Genomic DNA, 12,992 nt, shown 5'->3' on the forward strand with positions numbered 1-12,992 from the left:
GACAATGTTCTGCCCCTGACAGCAATTGTACGAAATAAACAAAAACTACCATACATGCAGAGAAATTATCGTTAGCCGACCAAAATCTTCTAACCGGATTTGTAACATCGAATGGCCAGCTTTAGAATCAGCCTGTGACTCCTCAGAGAATGAATCTCCCAATATGTAATTTACCTCCAGCAGAACCAGTTATCTTGTGACTCAGATGCCTACTATGACTGGTCCTGGAAATCAGACTGGTGCTGGAAGGGGGTGGAGGCTAAAGGCTTGAAGGTGGGTTTCTAGAGTGCTCTCAATACTAAGTTGGGTTCTCACAATGTCAAGTGTGTTTAAAGAAGAAGGAAAACTACAGAGGTTATTGTCAATAGATTAGAAACAATGGTGCAAACTATAACTATATTTATTCTGTAGAATGCTTTAGCATATCTGAGTAAAGGCCCCCATAGACGCGACGATTCTTCTTTGCGAAACGACCGATTTCAGCGCAGCCCGACCGATTCGTCAAATTATCGTGCGGTTAGTGGGATTCAAACTATCGAACATCTTACGATTTTTCGTCCGACATCTGCCAGGAAATTGATCGGCCAGGTTAAAAAATCTTTGTCGGTCCCAGTACAATCTATGGATGTTTGCAGGGCCAAGCAGGCAGCTCCCCTTTGTTTTCCTGGTAAATTGGTCGTTTTAGTTGATGGACAGTTCGAACGTTCGTACGATGGTTCTCAGAAGATCTTGGTCTCACGATGTGGATTGGATCTGTTGAAAATCTGTACATCTATGGCCAGCTTTAAGCTCTAGATGCTCTCTGTTTGTTTAGGATATCAGTTGCCATATTAGCTTGGTGTGACATCACTTCCTGCCTGTCTTTCCATGCTCACGCATAGCTCTGGTCTCAGATTAGAGCAGGGAGGGGAGGAAGGAGTGGAGCAAACTGAGCATGCTCAAGTCCTGCCCTGGAGGTTTAAGCTGAAAGAAGGAAGTCTTATACAGAAGTCCATGTATTCACAATAGGAGGGAAGAAATTATGTTTCTTTTGACAGATCAGTGTTACTTTGAGGGTTTACTGGTGTATTTATATAGACCTTTTTGATGAAGCTTACTTAGTTTTAACCTTTCATTCTCTTTTAAAGGAGAATTGAACCAGTAGTTTAAAAAAACCCTCCCCCCTACCCTGGGTAGACCCCCCCTCCCTCTTAGCCTACCAGGCAAATGACGCTCATTTTTTTACTCACCCCTCGGTGCAGATTCTGGTCTCAGCGTTCACGGCAGCCATCTTCTTCTCCTCCAGTAATCTTCTTGTATTGACACATGCACAGTTGGAGTAAATTTTCGAAAAATTTTTCAGAAAATTTTACTGACTTTCGGCACATTTTTTTTTTTATTACGGGTTAAATTCTCCTTTAAGGTGCTTTTGTCGTCTCATTTGGAATTGCCAAATAGTAACTGCATTTCCTCTTTAAACGTCGGACCTGGGGTATGAACACCTGGGTCATGAGTTATATGTTTATGGGAGGGATCAGATATACAAAGAAGAAATAGTGGGAGGGAATGCTCTGAGCAGTCAGAATGCACAAATACTCATTCACACACTTTAAACTTTCTTTTTAATCAGAAATATATCCACATCTCATCTTATTAGTAGCTGTGCATATAAAACATTATTTTTTTCATGATAAAATTCACATTTTCAAGCCGTGAAGTACCTGGTTTACTGGACCATAGAAGAGAGAAAGGCAGTGTTAGTATGTGTTGTACCCCAGAGCAAAACTGGATGTTTACCGGGACGGAACACCAGGCTGGTACACTATATTTGACCAATTGTAAACATCAGAAATTTAGAGTTTTGTTTGCTGATAAGAGTAGGAAATCAGTTGCATATCAAGAAATTAATTTGGTGCCCATCAGTGGTTGGACCGGTTCCGGCTAATGAAACGTTCAGTTCTGCTGAGGGTTCCAGGATGGGTTTTGTCCGTCCCAAGACGCAGGCAGTTGGACTCTTGGTGGGAGACTGTTGGTTTCTTTACCAAGTGGAAATTCTGTTCACGACGCAACTGCAAGAATAACACATACAGCACAAGAACAGTAACAGAGGTGTCTGGGCTGGGCCGGGGGGGGGGGGAGAACTCACCTTACACGGCCATGCTTAACAATAAGATTGACGCACGCAAAACATAGTCACTTGGATCAGCAGTCTAGAGTTTGTTGTGTGCCACCAACTGGGTCGGTGCTCCAGGGCCCTGAGGGATGCAATTCCGATTCTGGGCCCAAGGCAATGGAACAAAGAGGCAAACCCTGTGGGTTTCTGAGAGTATGGACTAGTCAGACACTAAGTACTTTTTCAGACATAGACAAAGGACACAGCCAAACCTTCTGCTATCATTACTGAAGTCTCCGCTGGATCCTCTACAGAGCCACACTGACTAGATTAACTACTGTGGGGCAAGTTCTAGGTACTGCTACTGTAATGAAATTCTCTATCATTGCGCTAGACTAGATGGAGGTTCCATTTAAGATCCTACTATGTTAATTAGCCAGATGGAAGATCATTAAGACTATGTCGATAATTAATGCATGTACTCTACCGGCTAGGTCTCAGATCTGCATCTGGCTACAAGCAATCGTCAAAAAGGAGGCAGGTTTGAGACACAACCCCAAAAAATGAACCCCCAAATTGCTCACAAGTAAACAGCCCGCAGAACTTGTTACCCAGATATCACTTGAAATAAATATAGGCCAAGAGACACAAATGTTTCACTGCTGCCCCAGGATAAAGCAGAGTAGGGGTTTCAAGTCTTAACAATGATTGAATACATAGAAAAGCCGGCGATTATCCCATGTGAAATGTATATCCTCCCTTTCTGACAGGGGATAAGTGGGGGAGTGTCGGTGCAGTGAAAGCAGTCACATAAATAAATTCATTCTCTTTCTCCAAAGCGAAAGCACAAGAGCAAAAAGTTACAAAAACAAAAATGTTACCAAGGCGTGAAAAATGTCAAGTTTTTTTTGTTTTTTTTAATTCTCTTCATTTGAACATAAAGTGCAACAGTGCTAAATCCTCCAAGTCCTCCCGGGCCGGATCATCCAAACCTGGTCGTGTGCTGTCGAGCGGGTCGGTGCTCCGAGACCCTGAGAGATGCCATTCTGATCCCTTTCGGGGCGCAAGGCTATGCTGCTTGTATCCAGATGGCTACGTACCCATCTATTTAGGAAATGGTGCCAATGCAGGTTGTACCAAGCCTTCTCTATACACCTTCAGGATTGCTTCACACACAAATCTGTACTGACTCTGGGAGGGGGCAGAGAGAGAGAGAGATTGAGTCAGTCATTAATAAAGGGTAACATAATAGGGTGCCAATTGTACTTTAATAACATCCAGATATTTGTAAGATTCCCTAGCCACACCCATTGCCTCACACCCAATAAAAGATGGCAGTCCGCCTGCCCCCAGGTCTTGTCTCTGCGACGGCAGTGAGAAGAGGTATATGCCCAGCAACCCCAAGGCCCCCTAGCTGCCTGCACTGCCAATAACAGTCACTTACCGGTGTCTGTATCATCATTGCTCTCTGATCTCTCATCGTTCTTACAATGTCCAAGGGGTACACGGCCTGACTGCACTCCATCAGGCACATTGCGGTCTCCATGGTGATCAACACTCCAGTCCGGCCAATGCCAGCACTACAAAGCAAGAGCCAAGGAGTTACATCTGGCAATAAAAGCTAACTTCTATTAACACTAGCCCAGTAAGGACAGAAAGTACCTTACCAAAACACGGAGAGAACACACAATACCTACTGCACTGTGAAAGAATGATGAGTATATGCACTGATAATGTAACTCGTTACTGGCAGCATTTAACATTTTCATGTTTAGTCACCAGAGGGCACTCATTTTCTGCTACATAAATTCCTACTACCTACTACTACCTACTTGCCCATGGCCATTTACCTTGCGGCTGGCGGCGACACTTTCATCCAGCACTAAGGGTCTCAATAATAGGATTAAACTGGGGGAAATAAATCAGGGCAAGGCTAACCTCCTCAGTTGGTCTTCATTTTTCTTTATGGTTTTTGTGCTACTATTACACCTCTCTCCATGCAAACACACTGCATTTATTCAGTGTTTTAGAAAAGAACGTCAGGTAGTGCTGGGAAATGTAGTCCCAAACTACTTAGTCTATAAATCAGTGGGCAGTACCTGCAGTGCACCACCGCCGGCTCATCATGATGACTTCTCCTCTGGCGCACCAGGGACACGAAGTCCAAGAAGTCACTTGAATCATCGGGAACCCCGTGGTCGGGCCATGCCGTGTATTGGATTTGGGTCAGGGGGCGGCTTTCGTTTTTCTACAGTAAATAGAGACAATAAATGTAAGTATGCCTATACATAGAGGCAGGGCAGACAATTACTTTCCATTCAGCACTTCCTAGATGTCACTGCTCTCCACACATTCCCCCGTTCTCTTTACCATTTAATTGTGTAGCCAGGGCATGGGATGGACATCAGGTCCCCCATTCTGGTGCACAAAGAAGATTCTGAGATGATGCAAGGCTTGCCTTAATAACAGTGTCTACAAAATGGCTGCTGCCTGCTTGCTATTATTATAAATTCCCAAACTGAAGGAAACAAGATCCAAATAATTTATATAGTGTAATTAAAGTTAATTATGCTTCACTAATGTGATAAAGTAGGATTTTGAATATTTTTTTTGGGTGACGGGTCCCCTTTAAATACTAAACCTCCTCAAACTCACCTAGTACTGAATTCTGATTCTTTCAACTGTGCTGCCCAACTTTTGGACTGAGAGCAGCCGATGAGCAGTACAGAGAATCAAAATCCTGTACTTGAATTCTGTATTCACATTTCCAGGGGGTGGGGGTCCTGTTTGGCTATAGGGAAGAGAGCAGCCCAGGGGCAGGAAAAACAGAGAATCATAGATCCAGGCCCGGCAAATGTCAGAGGGGCTGCCATAAGATTCCATAGAAAGTCAGTATTTAGTGGGCTGGTGGGGAGCTGATTTGGCATCTCTATTATTGGAATGTCCAATGTTATTGGACTCCCATTCCAGATCTGCATAGATCTGTACCTGGGTGAGTACTTGGGATAGGTTGGATTTACTTACCCAGTTTTGTAATGGGGAGGAATGCAAACCAACACATTAACACACAAACCACATTGGTTTGTCACAAAAGAACAAATAAATACAGACATCTTGTTACAAAATCAGTCCATGTTTAATCCAAAATATTAATACAACGTTTTACCTCCACGTTAGTGAGTGTCATCTCCCGAAAAACATAAGCAGGATTTCCTTCCTCAGAATGGCAAGATATCTGGAACTTTCCAAATTCAGAACTTCCTGTGGTCTCTGGCCAGTACTGGTGGCACTTTACCTAGAGGAACAAGATTTATTAGAAAGGTTTCTCTTCCATTTGCTTTCTTACTGTGACTGGCTAGAACATATCTCCTCTGTAAATTTGTATTTATGCATATGAATAAGGGGTGCTTTATAGTTTCCCTTAGAATGTATAGTATGAGGCTATAGCTTATTCTGAGTCCATAACATTCCTAATCTGTATGCATTGCTGAGGTGCAGGGTTACAGATCAGGAGGGCGTGTAAAGTATCGGTTATCCAAAAACCCATTATCCAAAAAGTTGCAAATTACAGGAAGGCCATGTCCCATAGACTTCATTTTAATCAAGTACAGGTATGGGACCTGTTATTCAGAATGCTCTGGATCTGGGGTTTTCAGGATAAGGGATCTTTCCATAATTTGGATCTCCATACATTAAGTTTACTAAAATAATTTAAACATGAAATACACCCAACAGGATGGTTTTGCTTCCAATAAGGATTAATTATGATTAAATCCCAATTAGAGGCAAAATAATACTATTGGGCTTATTTAATGTTTGAATGATTTTGTTTAGCAAAGTATGGTGATCCAATTTACAGGACTCCTTATCTGGAAAACCTCAGATTCTGAGCATTCTGGATAACAGGTCCGATTATTGTATATCCAAAGACTAAAGAAACGTACCCTTCCCCGTTCCACCTGGGTAGTGAGCATTACAACCATAGAGGAGCCTTGTTCCCAGGTCATTTGCCAGAAGTCAGGGCAGGTGCTGGGCAGAGGCCCTTGGCACGCAATGTAACGGTTGATGATGCTGGAAGAAGAGATCTCCATCTGCAGCCATTACATGCAAGAACCATAAAGAAAAAAATCACCAATATAAAGGAAACACAATGACAAATTGACCAATAATCTGACCCATGTAAATAAGAGAAACAATACATCCCTTATGTGAAGTAAAGCCAGTTAAAAGGAGTAATGGTGCAATGTATTCTCCAGCTGGAGATGGTTTCTATCAGAATTAATAACACAAAGAATGGACTAAATTCCATTCTTTGGCATCTGGAAAAGGGAAGAAAAAAAAAAAAGTTTGACTTCCCTCCCAGGTCTGGACTGGGTGTCAAAATATTACCAGGCATTACAAGCACAGAGAGGCCCAATCAGCTCCTGACCAGCCCACTAAATAGTGACTTTCTATGGCACCTTATTGCAGTCCTTCTGGCATTTGCCAGAACCCACAGATTGCCAGTCTGGGCTTGCCTCCCAGCCTAAGTATAAATGGGCAGAATAAGCAAATTACCCCTTACTGAAAAGGGAGGGAGACTGTGACTAAATCATTCTCCTTTCCCAGGTGCAGCTGGAGGCACTTTATTTTGCGAAACTCTGGATCCATGATGCACTGTAGTTTCTCTTTAAGAAGTGGCAGTGGATCAGCCCCTGACACGCATCCCTGAGAACAAAGCAAGTCTGGGAATATTTATGAGAAAGCAGAGAATCACATTATGTAGTGGCCAATTTCTCCCAGTGAGGCGTTGACACGGTGGATAGGGGTGAAGTGGACTTCACATACACCGACGGCTTACAACCAACAATGTCCAATCCTAATATCTACTGCCTCATCCTGTACATTGTCAGATCAACCACTGAAACAGGGAATGATGCTGCATAAGGTAACATGACAACTTTATACTAAAAGTCATTTTGGCTAGTGCCCAGACCCACAGCTCTACACTCACATTGATATAGTTGGCATTGATGTAATCTTCGCCATCTGCTAAAATCACCCGAGTGGCATCATCTAAAAGGCAAAAAATAAAATGGAGCTCATTAGTGTTAATGGTACCAAACAAGCAACATTAACATCAAAGAAAAAAAAGTGCAAGTGGCAGGTAAGTGTGTGGCAGGGCACGGGATTTCCCCTTCAGCCTAAGAAGCAGAGCAGAACTTACAAGGCGAAATGTCTCGGTATCGGTTTTTGGAAATATTTTGAGGTAATTTGGCACAAGACATGGTCATTCCGGGCTTCTTGCGGTACAGTTGCTAAATGAGAAAGAGACAAAGGAATAAACACCATGTACCACAAAAACCTACCAACCTACTACAGGTATGGGACCTGTTATCCAGAATGCTCGGGACCTGGGGTGTTCCGGATAACAGATCTTTCCGTAATTTAGATCTCCATACCGTAACTCCTTATACCTTATATCTTAGTTTGGATCAAGTACAAGCTACTGTTTTATTATTATAGAGAAAAAGGGAATCCTTTTTAAAAATGTGGATTATTTGATTATAATGGAGTCTATGGGAGATGTTCATTCCATAATTTGGAACTTTATGGATAACGGGTTTCCGGATAACTGATCCCATACCTAGTAGATTCTTACTATAGCTAAATGCCTATGCAAGTATTTTGTTCCATAACAATCATTCGGCACCAGAACTTACATCAAACTGAGCCAGCACCGTCCCATTGTAAAGTCCTTCCGCCAGTTGGATCATGGATTCCCTCAGAGCATCATCATCTGAATGAATCCCATCCATGGCAGTCTTCTCTGGGATGTACTGAAAGTCCGGTTCACTCTCCAGCCTCTCCTCCACTATATCGTAAACAGCTGAGGGGGCAACACAGTGTTAATGATCAACTACCTAGCATTAAAGGCCACAGTACCTTCTGCTTTATTCTTCCCTTGGTATTTGCATCTCATTGAAATTTAAATACCCACTTGCTTCATCTCTCCTACAGAGCCACAGACTTGCATTACCCTACTTTATCCCCAGGCTGCTTAGTCATAGCAGACCAATCCCCCTCCCCCCAAATATTTTATATAAATCCTTTACACCGTGCTAACAGTGAGCAAATAAATCTGCAACACTGGGATATGCCCCATTTTAAAGGACAAGAAAAGGCTTTATCCCACATCTTTATTATGTTATAGCACCTCCCTTGGTGTAACTGATCACTAAGTTCTGTTTGCGAGAGTGTGCACAGTAGTCGTCCAGCGTACTCTGATAATTTTCCCATTCATCTTCGGTTGGGGCGGCCATGTTCCAGAGTGTGGCGTCATCAACATGGCCACTCAGAATGATGTGTGCATGCACCAAAATTACACCACCCAACATACATACTTACACACACCCATTGAAACTACATATACTGTACCAATATCTATAAAAACTATAGATTTTAGCATGATGATAGCCTTCAATATTATGCTTGTCCAAGAAATCATCCAAACCCCTCTTAAAAGCATTAACAGAATCAGCCATCACAATATCACCCGGCAGTGCATTCCACAACCTCACTGTCCTCATTGTGAAGAACCACTTATACTGTGAAGAAAAGTTCTTTCTTCTAGTCTAAAGGGGTGGCCTCTGGTGCGGTGATCCTCTTTTTTGGAAGAATAATCTACCGCTAGCCGTTTATAATGCCCTCTGATGTAGTTATGAAGTGTAATCATGCCCCATTGTAACCGTCTTTTCTCCAGAGAGAACAACTCTAACCTTGATAATCTACCCTCCTAATTCAACTTATTACTTATATTATTACCTTATGATCTGGAAAAGGGCTTGAGCTAGACATTTAGACTTAAATGGACACATGATACCGCTGGAGGTATGCCTGTGAATGAAGATTAACTCTATATAAACCATTCCTTGACCTTTAAGTGGCTAGCATATACCTGGCCATAAATGGCATCTTGTATAGGAGAACTTTTTTAGGGTTTTTTAATTGCATACAAATAGATCAACTAAAAGCACAATAGCAAGGATATTCCCCTGTACTAAGCACAATTCACTAGAACAGTCCCCTAAGTTAGTTCATAGTCTGTACATAAAGATAGCACAAACTATGCCACTGAAGGTATTCCCCTGTACTAAGCACAAATTGTGCAGATATTGCTATAAGAGAAATTCAGTGTGCGCCATTAAATAAAGGCTTCTCACCATTGGGGCGCACAAGCAGTACAAGCTCCTGGGAGTGCATCTCGCAGCTCGCCTTAATGAACATCACCACTTGGTCGTGAGTGTGCTCAGAGATGTCTCTACCATTGATCAGTACAACCTGATCCCCCTCATTGAGACGTGGGACACAGAGATCAGCCTGTGACAAGGAGAGAGAAGTTACAGAAATGAATATAAAAGAAACACTGAGATACAAGGATAATGGGCAGTGTGTAGGGTTCAGCACCCAGTTAAAAAGAAAGACAATCATATAAAAGTAGCATGTAGTGATCACATTTACATGCAGCATTACTCAGACATGGAAACTCTCTTGTTTTACATATTAAAGGGATGGTTGACCTTTAAGATAACTTTTGGAATGTTCTAGAACGTCCTATTTCTAGCAACTCTGCATTGTTTATTTTTTACAGTTTCTGAATCATTTGCTTTCGTCTTCAATCTCTTTCCAGTTTTTAAATGGGGGTTGCTGACACTGGCAGCCCAAAAAATATTGCTCTATGAGGCTACAATGTTATAGTCATTCTTAATTTTTATTTATTAACTTCCCATTCAGTCTCTCACTTACTCATATTATATGCAAACCACTGGCTGCTTGCTAGGATAAACAAAACCCTAGCAACCAGATAGCTGCTGAAATACCAAACTGGAGAGCTGCTGAACATAAAGTTAACTGAAAAAAAACACACAAGATAAAATATGAAGACCAATTGCAAATTGTTTTAGAATACCGATGTCTGCATCATACTAAAAGTTCATTTAAAGTTGTACAGCCCTTTTAATTGGCCTGAGAATTCATTATAACGAGTATATATAGGTGTTTGGATACACTGGATGTAACAAGTTGTTAAACACTGCAGTAATACGGTTGTCATGCTCAGGGAATTTATACTGTTTTGTTCATTAAAAGGAGATGCTATGCTGTCTACTCATATGGGGTCACCACATGAAAGGGCACAGTGTGGTCAGTTGGATAGGACATTGGCAGTTTGTTAGTATCTCTCCACGTTGGAATAAAATAAATTTGGTTGCTAAGATCCCCTTGACCGCCAAATGGCTACTTGGAAATTTTTTTAAAGGGGCTTGATGAGAAGGGGAAGTAATACAGACAATCAAGAAAGGAAGAATGAAAAGTAAAGCAAGTGCTTCCAACACAGGCAGTAACTGCAGCCAGGATACAGCCGGGGGGGGGGGGCTACACTCTAAAACTGGAATATGGTATTTGTAGAGGGTCCTACATTCCCCGCTACATGCAGCCCCCATTTATGTGTTTATATCCAGCCAAATAGTCTTATTCTAAACAACTCCCAGTATCATGTGCTGCTTTCTTATGAAAGTTGTGCTTTTATGCGACTACTCACCGGAGTTCCTGGTGCCACCCTGGACACAATCACTGGCATCTTCTGGTCTAAACCACCCTTTGGGGGCATAAAGGTTTAATAAATTATTAAAGAATTATGAGACAAACCCTGACAAGCCGTCACTGCAACTTAAAGCCAGAATGTAAAACTGGAGGGAGGAAGCAAACACTATATAGAGCAACAAATAGAGTAGTAGATATGGTGTGGTGGGACTAAAAGAGTAAATACAGTCATATGAAAAAGTTTGGGAACCCCTCTCACTCCACTCCACTTTCAACAAAAAATATAACAGTGGTATGTCTTTCATTTCCCAGGAACATCTGAGTGCTGGGGTGTTTTCTGAACAAAGATTATTAGTGAAGCAGTATTCAGTTGTATGAGATTAAATCAAATGTGAAAAACTGTCTGTGCAAAAATTTGGGTAACCTTTGCTAATTTGAATGCATGTAACTGCAATACAATACTGATTACTGGCAACACCAAATTGGTTGAATTAGCTTATTAAGCCTTGAACTTCATAGGCAGGTGTGTCCAATCATGAGAAAATGTATTTAAGGCGGACAATTGCAAGTTGTGCTTCTATTTGACTCTCCTCTGAAGAGTGACAGCATGGGATCCTCAAAGCAACTCTCAAAAGATCTGAAAACAAAGATTGGTCAGTATCATGGTTTAGGGGAAGGCTACAAAAAGCTATCTCAGAGGTTTAAACTGTCAGGTTCAACTGTAAGGAATGTAATCAGGAAATGGAAGGCCACAGGCACAGTTGCTGTAAAACCCAGGTCTGGCAGGCCAAGAAAAATACAGAAGTGGCATATGCGGAGGATTATGAGAATGGTTACAGACAACCCAAAGGTCTCCTCCAAAGACCTGCAAGAACATCTTGCTGCAGATGGTGTATCTGTACATCGTTCTACAATTCAGTGCAATTTGCACAAAGAACGTCTGTATGGCAGGGTGATGAGAAAGAAGCCCTTTCTGCACTTACGCCACAAACAGAGTCATTTGTTGTATGCAAAAGCTCATTTAGACAAGCCACAGTCATTTTGGAACAAAGTGCTTTGGACTGATGAGACAAAAATTGAGTTATTTGGTCATAACAAAAAGCGCTTTGCATGAGGGAAGAAGAACACCACATTCCAACAAAAACATCTGCTACCTACTATCAAATTTTGGTGCAGTTTCCATCATGCTGTGGGGCTGTGTGACTAGTTCAGGGACTGTGGCCCTTGTTAAAGTCGAGGGTCGGATAAATTCAACCCAATATCAACAAATTCTTCAGGATAATGTTCAAGCATCAGTCAAAAAGTTGACGTTACACAGGGGTTGGATATTCCAACAAGACAATGACCATAAACACACTTCAAAATCTACAAAGGCATTTATGCAGAGGGAGAAGTAGAATATTCTGGAATGGCCGTCACAGTCCCCCGACTTGAATATCATGGAAAGCTATGGGATGATTTGAAGCAGGCTGTCCATGCTCGGCAGCCATCAAATTTAACTGAACTGGAGAGATGTTGTATGGACTGATGGTCAAAAATACCGCCATCCAGAATCCAGACACTCATCAAAGGCTATAGGAGGCATCTAGAGGCTGTTACATTTGCAAAAGGAGGCTCAACTAAGTATTGATGTAATGTCTCTGTTGGGGTGCCCAAATATATGCACCTGTATAATTTTGTTATGATGCATATTGCATATATTTTGTTAATCCAATAAACTTTATGTCACTGCTGAAATACTACTGTTTCCATAAGGCCTGTTTTATATTAAAAGGAAGCTGCTACTCAAAGCTCAGCCAATGATAAAAAATTATAAAAAAAAAAAATTCCAAAGAATTAATAGGGGTTCCCAAACTTTTTCATATGACTGTAAATTGGAGGGGGTTGGCTGAAAGGGAACATAAGGAAGTACAGGTATAGGATCCGTTTCCTGGAAGTGGTGGAACTAATACCAGTAAGAAAATGGTGGGGTTAACTAAGAGCAGTGAGGTTTAACTGGTAGCACTCACCTTCACATTAAAGCCAAATCGGCCATTTTCATCTGGTCGCATCTTAATCAGCACCAGATTGTCGTGAGGCACAAGCCCATTTGGCTGCAAGAGATGGGAAAGAATAGTAAGTGGCACTGCCTGCCCCACAGCAAATGCAAACAGCTAGATCTGTGGTCAACAAATATGGAGGTCCAATGAGATCTAGAATTGTCAAGATGAGGGCAAAATTCTTGCATCAGACGTGTGCCAGTGCCATTGGATTGATTATTCAGCGAAAGTTATTCATATTCAATCACCACCCCTTAAAGGAAAACAATACCCCTCAAACA

General features: G+C 41.8%; 1 protein-coding gene across 3 annotated transcripts in view; it reads right to left on the minus strand.

Annotated features, from left to right (window-relative positions):
* Positions 1–1,587: 1,587 nt before the first annotated feature.
* ptpn4.S (protein tyrosine phosphatase, non-receptor type 4 (megakaryocyte) S homeolog) overlaps positions 1,588–12,992 on the minus strand; it is a 47,960-nt gene continuing 36,555 nt past the window's right edge. For 2 of the 3 annotated variants that reach the window (XM_018237411.2, XM_041577731.1), the window contains 11 exons: positions 12,682–12,765; positions 10,671–10,727; positions 9,295–9,451; positions 7,795–7,961; positions 7,299–7,389; positions 7,086–7,147; positions 6,037–6,183; positions 5,259–5,387; positions 4,192–4,340; positions 3,537–3,672; positions 1,588–3,283 (listed from right to left, as the gene is read on the minus strand). In XM_018237411.2, coding sequence (XP_018092900.1) covers positions 3,197–3,283; positions 3,537–3,672; positions 4,192–4,340; positions 5,259–5,387; positions 6,037–6,183; positions 7,086–7,147; positions 7,299–7,389; positions 7,795–7,961; positions 9,295–9,451; positions 10,671–10,727; positions 12,682–12,765 — 1,266 coding nt within the window. In that variant the 3' untranslated portion in view covers positions 1,588–3,196. 3 annotated transcript variants of the gene reach the window in all.

Source organism: Xenopus laevis, chromosome 9_10S, assembly GCF_017654675.1.
Source record: "Xenopus laevis strain J_2021 chromosome 9_10S, Xenopus_laevis_v10.1, whole genome shotgun sequence".
NCBI classification, from domain to species: Eukaryota; Metazoa; Chordata; class Amphibia; order Anura; family Pipidae; genus Xenopus; species Xenopus laevis.